This window comes from Argentina silus, assembly GCF_951799395.1.
Source record: "Argentina silus genome assembly, chromosome: 10".
NCBI classification, from domain to species: Eukaryota; Metazoa; Chordata; class Actinopteri; order Argentiniformes; family Argentinidae; genus Argentina; species Argentina silus.
In genome coordinates this window covers 15,355,239-15,362,738 of record NC_139664.1, presented here as the reverse complement: position 1 = coordinate 15,362,738, position 7,500 = coordinate 15,355,239, and the positions used below count along the sequence as shown (strand labels likewise).

At 45.5% G+C, this 7,500-nt stretch overlaps 1 protein-coding gene across 1 annotated transcript in view; it reads right to left on the bottom strand.

Annotated features, from left to right (window-relative positions):
* The window catches only part of rbms3 (RNA binding motif, single stranded interacting protein), an 89,304-nt gene that overhangs the window by 47,710 nt on the left and 34,094 nt on the right, over nt 1-7,500 (bottom strand). The window contains 1 exon segment of the mRNA XM_083679148.1: nt 3,495-3,586. Within this exon segment, the coding sequence (XP_083535274.1) occupies nt 3,495-3,586 (92 nt within the window).

The following is a 7,500-nucleotide window of genomic DNA, read 5'->3' as shown; positions in this document are numbered from 1 at the left end:
ATACCCACTCATGCATAAGAGACCTAATGAGTACTGTGGAGGTCAGGGGGTCATGGAGATTATCTTTAGTATTCTAGACAAATGTTGTACTGCCAACAGACTAAACCTGGGGGATGGAGAGAGTCTTCTGCTGAAGAAACACAGACACAGCGATTCAATTCGACTTGAACCCGAAAACACTGACTTGACGAAAACAATCACTTTCGACGCGAAGAAAATGAGTTATCTCCCAATCTCTTAGTTTGGGAAGAGAGGGAAGAGAGGATTGAGACCAGCTCTCCGGCGTCGACGAGACACACAAAGTCACCTTTTGTTGAAGGTAGAGGGGAGGAGTGGGAGGGGGGGGGGGGGGGGGGTTGGGGTGGGGTGGGGGGGGGGGGGGGGGGGGTATCACTGGGAGGCTGACTCACTTTGTTGGTGTTTGCTGGTGTGAGTCACGCTTTGGCAGTTATGAGGAGAAGTACTGAGGGTGACCTTGTAGAGAGACGCGGCAGTGTCACAACAGGAGAGCGCACACACACACACACACACACACACACACACACACACACACACACACACACACACACACACTCAGTCTAGTCTGAGAGGATCACTCCCACCCCATCTCCATCATCTGTGGCACAGCACACCATGCTGCCGGTGTTAAAGAGAGTAGCACACACACACACACACACACACACACACACACACACGCACACGCACACGCATACGCACACGCATGCACACGCATGCATATGCTTGCACGCACACACACACACACACACACACACACACACACACACACACACACACACACACACACACACACACAGAGTTAATTGAACTTATACATACAATCAAGGCTACATATAAACGTACTATTAAAAGGGCGTACATTTATCGGAAATCTGCCACCTTTGACCATCGTGGCGAAATTCAATTAGAAGTTCCAAACAACAACATCCTGCCTTATAATAATATAACCCCCCGAAATGGACTTGCAGTGTCGGACATTAGCTGTTGTACAATTTGAAGAGGCAGCCACTAGACACAGAAAGGCGAAAATTGGTGAGTCTACACCAATGAGAGTAACAACATATTTATATACAAACCGAGTGTCAAGTAGGACACTTTCCAGAGCAAACAGCGTTCGTCAACGAAATATTTCTTTCAAGGGATCTCATTCCCTGATTAAACACAGTCATTACAACCATTAGGAAGCTTTTAGAAATCTTGAATGTTACATACTGGACCTTTAAGAAACGTATTGATCCAAACACTGATGAAAACAAATTCTCTCCACCAGACCCGTATGTATTCACACCTATAGGCAGTTTCCCCACAGACATGGCAGGGATCTAACAGAGGTGGTGATACCCCTGCAGGGTGTGTGAGATCTGCTGAAGAAGACTAGAGACAGACAAACAGAGTGACACACTAATGAGCCACACACACACACACACACGCACTCACGCACACACACACACACACACACACACACACACGCACTCACGCACATGCACGCACGCACACACACGCACGCACGCAAGCACGCACGTACGCACACACACTCACACGCACACACATGCGCACACAGACACGCACACACACTCACACGCACACACACACACACACACACAAAAAAACCTAAAGCACTGTAGCTATCCTAAGTTATCAGCCCAATAGCCCCTGCTCTCAGACACAGGCTGTGTAATCAAAGGTTGCCACCTTGTAATTCAGACTGAAGTTGAGGAGGAAATAGCAGCCGGAGCCGAGAGAGAGGTGCTCTTACCGTCCAATCAATGTCCAGCCGCATTTCTGACAAGGAGATTGGTCTGTGCTAAAGCTATGTTTACCATCTCTATTTTCACACGACCTGCTAATAATCTATTCTTAGTCACATGACGGTGACGATAGTGTTGAGAAGTTAAATATTTAATTGCACTGTTATTTATTGATCTGTTTGGGCATAGAGCGCTGCAGGGCTTTGCTATAATCTTGGCAGCATTTCGCAACTGGGGTCACTCAGGGTAAGGGGCTTAACTTTAATGGTCTGTCTTTGTCTTGCCCCTTCAATTATCCCTTTGTTGCCCTCTGCTTCTCTTTTACTACTTCCATCTACACTATCTCTATCACTCTATTCCCCCCTCCTATCTCTCCCTCTCTCTCCTCCCCTGCCCCCCCCCCCCCCCCCCATCTTTCTCTGTGTGTAATTGTAACTGGTCCTGACTCCCTGACCCCCTGTTATCCCCAGGTGATATACTGTACAGTTGAGTGAGGAGGAGACTACTTTTTCTTCTTCTTCTTCTTCTTCTTCTTCTTCTTCTTCTTCTTCTTCTTCTTCTTCTTCTTCTTCTTCTTCTTCTTCTTTTTCTTCTTCTTCCACATGACAACGACACAACCAAACATACCGCTCTTGAACGGCCTCACAGCGACCGGGAAAATAAAAGATGTAACTCTAATGAAAAGTGGTTTAATGGAACTGGAGGACAGGGCTGTTCACTTACTCTGGTGTTTAATTCAATGGGCCGAGCGCCTGCAGACTAGGTTCTTTTAATTGCACTTTCTCGCATTGCTAAAAAGATGTATAGGGCAATACAATGGTAGTGGTTCTGAGAGCCTGCCAGACTATTCAGTCTCATACACATCGTAACACTGGGCTGGAGCAGCAGTTTTCCATAGTCAATTTGCATGTGTGTAAGCACGCACACACGCACGTACGCACGCAAGACCGCACGCACGCACACACGCACACACACATATAGGCATATTCCACACGCAAACACGCATACACACACACACACACACACAGACATGCACACCACACACACACACACACACACACACACACACACACACACACACACACACACACACACACACACACACACAGAGAGCCTCTGCGGAGTGACCTGTCTGGTCTGAGTAAAGAGGTGGGCAAGGCGTAGGCGTTTGGCTCATGAAAACCTGAGAGCAAGGACAAGCATGCATTTAAATAGATTTTATGCATTTCAATATGTATGTGCGTATGCTTGTGTGTGTATGAGGGGAAATAGAGCCTTCCACTGCACCTGGACCTCGGCCGCCTTAATCACCATCTCCATCAATCTCGCTAATCTTTGACAGAATTAATTAACGTGTTCTACCATAGCCCAACTCATCACATTCAGAGAGGGATGAAATCCACTTGCTGACTAGCAAATTAACACTAGACTAGTTCTACAGACCATAATCCTCCTCATCAACATCATCATCATCACCATCACCATCATCATCCCCATCATCATCATCATCATCATCATCATCACAAGCACCACCTTCATGAGCATAGCCATCTTAGTCAATGTCATGTCCCTCTTTCTATTTTAGACTTGAGGAGGATAAGTACTGAGGGTGACTTTTTTGTTCTGATGCTGTTTCCCAGCGGTCTCCTCGCTCAGATGTGCGCTGTCATGATCAACCAGCAGGTGGCGCTGGTCTGGGCTCAGACTGAAACTGGAGGCAGATCTTACCTTGGCCATCTGTGCCTGGACTCCACTGGCCTTTAGGGAGGCAACAGCTTTCTGGGCCGCTGCAGGGCTGTCGAAATCCACAAAGCCATAGCCTGCGACACACAAGGACACACAGAACATATTACATTAACATCCCAATCGATCATAAACACATTCAGGTGATAAATAAATGTGCCTTTGCTCAAGAGCATGGTTCGCTCAGAAATGTTCACTGTTGGGGGGGGGGGCGCTTAGTGGCGTAGCACACTAATGCGCATACCACATAATCGCAAGGTTCCTGGTTCAATTCCGACCCTCGACCTATCTTGCATGTCATCCCTCCTCTCTCTCACCCATCCTTCCTGTCAACCTCTACTGTCTCTATCCCAACAAAGCAGAAATGTCCTAAAAACATATTTAAAAAAAACAAAAAAAACAAATTAGTTTAGAAAAAAAAAGAAAAGAAATGTTCACTGCACAAAGTGTAGTATGGCTATGCTCCCTCGAAACTAAACCATAGGACCTTCAGACAAAAATAGGAGGAGACGTATAGAGGAGACATATACGGATGATATCAGAGAGACCAACACACTCGAGGAACATTCTGATTAGACTGATTTACACCGACAATGAACATCCAGCACCGACATCCTCAGGTGTGAGGACAAGTGTCCGTAAGGCTGTAACTCCCACAGATAGAGGACGCCGAGGTGATGAACTGGGTGAGTTTGTGATGAATAATTGCCAATTCTGCAATTTGCTTTTGGTGTTAATGAGCACATTTTTTGCTCTCTCTAGCTCTCTCTGTCTTGTGCTTTCACCTGCCCGCAAATAGCTCAACTTTGTATCAACAAGGTCGGCTACAGCAGCCAGCGATGTCACACTATCAGATTGGCACTGTCTCCACTTCAACATTTCCTTGCCAGTAATGATATACTGTAATAGCCTTTATTTCAGGGTTTTAAGCATAGTTTCGTTATTATGTTTTGGTAGACTATTTTAGCTTCTCCCCTTGGATGTAGTAGCCTTCCGGTGGATTTGTGAGGGAGACATGAAGTGCATGGACGTGCAAGATATTGTGGAGGGAGTACCGTGCGTGTGCAAATAGGAGCACTGGGAGTGGGAAGACAGAGAGGGAGAGAGCCGCTCAAGGACCACAAAAAATAAGATTAATGAATTCTGATCAAATCTATTAAATTATTCATAAGATATGACTGAATTGCATGAGCAAGGTTGCCAAAAAATATGTACTTCAGTGCGCCAAAATGCAGTTTCTAGCTGTTGAGCTGGGGAAAAAAATCTCCTAGGGAAGGATTCATAAGACCTCAGTAAAAAAAAGAAAGTACCCTGGTTACGACCCTGAGTGTCAGCACCACTAATTCCAGTTAGCACTGTGTGTGGGAAGGGAGAGGAAGCAGCCATTTTGTTCACTGTTTATGGCTGTCAACAATTTCCTGTGTAACAGGACAGGAGGGAGGCTGAGGCGGCTCTCTGCGTTTCCACAGGAGATTCACTTATTTTCATGTGCTTCCTTTGTTCAGTCTCTTTTTAGAGATTCTAGTTCCTGGTGTTTTACTGCAGGAGGGGACGGCAGACACAGACACAGACACAGACACAGACACTGACACTGACACTGACACTGACACTGACACAGACAGACTGATGGACAGTCGGGACAGAGCAACGGATGCACATTCATTCCCATGCCCTCTGTGAGGGAACTGAACGTCTCTCTGCTGTTAGGACACATTTTTCATTTCAGGCACAGAGGGTCTGTGTGTGTGTTCTGGGCCATCTCGTGGGACCTCCACAGAACTTCGCAGGAGTCCAAGTAAACCACATCAAAGACCACACAGCAGACTATCAGACCGCAGCTGCAGTACCATCCTGGTACATGTCATAACTAGGGTGGCAAAAAAGTAGCAGAAAGTTTCCCATAAATTTCAGGAAACTTTCCGGAAACTTTTCATGGAAACATGAGCCTGGGGAATTTTCCCCTATTACAAAAGCACATGGAGGCACATACTATAATGTTGTGTTTTCAATTGTTGGAAATCATATGAAATAGGCTATTTGGAGAATTACTTCCTTGCAGCAAGTTTGAGTGGAAACACTGCCATCTCTCCAACTCTCCAGGTCTGCATTCAAACCATAGACAAGCAAGCGAGGGAGAGAAAAAACGCTTCAGCTGTCCACACCTGCTCCGTCATGTTGAAAAAAAGTTAAAGAAATAACTCACCGATGATTTAACTAAAAGCTTAGGGATTGAAGCTGTGTAAACCAAGGTGACAGCACATGTGGGACTGCTGAGAGCGAATGAGAGAAATAGAAACAAGGTTGGCCGTCAAAGCTCCTGGGAAAATCATTTTAAACTAATGCATGATGAAGGGATAGAACCATAGACATTCAATGTGAAAATGATGTTATTGGTCATTTGGCCTTCATCTTGCACCAGAAGTGTCCACAGGCTAATTACTACTTTGTCTTATTTTCTTTTTTTGAATGGATAATCTGAAATTTTACAGTCAAATTTTGTACAAGGTGAATGTTACTTCAAACCTCATGTTACAATCTTACTCAATTACAGATCAAAATGTCAAGTTTAAAGACTGTTTTCATTTGTAATAGAAGAGTATAATAAAAAGGTCAAAGACAAATACAATCAGTGCGCAAAAGAACTCCAATTTCTCATAAATTCCCCAAATTCCCATCAATTCCTGTTAATTCCCATGGGAATTTTCAACCTAGAATTTTGCAATCCTAGTCAAAACAGCATGGTTCTATCGTACGGTCGGAATAGATCCAGCTAATGCTTCAAATGCAACTCAGAGCCTACATATACTGTACTGTACATTACCTACAGCATCTAAATAACTTCTCTAACAGGTGATGTAAACTCATATACGGTACAGATGTTAGTCAGTGGGGATCTTTCTGAATCAACATAGTTCATTCAGGAGAGTCTGCTCACTTGCTTAGGCTGTCCTCATCACTTCCTAGGTTCTACTACATGCTAGAATGAGCATGTGCAGATGTGTATCGTATGTGTGTGTGTGTATGTGTGTGTGTGTGTGTGTGTGTGTGTGTGTATGTGTGTGTGTGTGAGAGAGAGAGAGAGAGAGTTTGTGCAGATGTTCCTGACACCCTCCACACCACAGTGGCTGGGCAGATGTTTCATGTGGCTCTACAGGAGAAGGAGAGAGAGAGAGAGAGAGAGAGAGAGAGAGAGAGAGAGAGAGAGAGAGAGAGAGAGAGAGAGAGAGAGAGAGAGAGAGAGAGGGAGAGAGAGAAACAGAGAGAGAGAGAGAGAGACGCAATGTCCTCACTCCTACCAAAGACCCTAGCTAGCTAGAGTGACACATTCTTATCCACCTCAATGCCTGTCAATCAAAGACACCTTAAACACACTGCAACAACACTGCAACGAGGTAGAGAGAGAAGAGCTAGACAGATCCCTGGCAAGAAAGAATGGGGCCTCCTGCAGGCAGTTTCCACTGTGAGAAGGCAGGCAGTCAGGCCTCCCTCCTGGCTGGGACTGGCTCTGGACTCCCGTCTCTGGTCTCTGGCCGTATATCTGGCTCATGTGAGTGTGTGTGTGTGGACTGGAGTGTGTTCCTTAGGTCATTGACCCCTCCGGCTCAGTAGCGGTCAACAGGAAGCGAACTCGGGGACAAAAGGTCCAAGTTTAAGAATGCAGAGATTGATTTCTATTTACAACGTTACGCCCAGTTTAACAAGGCACACGGGAGGGGCTAGCCAGGAGGAGAGAAGAGACATAGCGTGCAAGAAGCGCACATGTGTGTGTGTGTGTGTGTGTGTGTGTGTGTGTGTGTGTGTGTGTGTGTGTGTGTGTGTGTGTGTGTTTGTAAGGGGAAACCACAGCCATGAAATTCAATCTTTCAAGTTTTGGGGGGTATAGTATGTCACCCAGTTAAATTATCCATTTTCAAGAGGCTCGCTAATTAAAATCGTAAATGTAAATATGCACAGAATGAGTAAGCGAGTACATTCCTTATTTTCCTTTCAC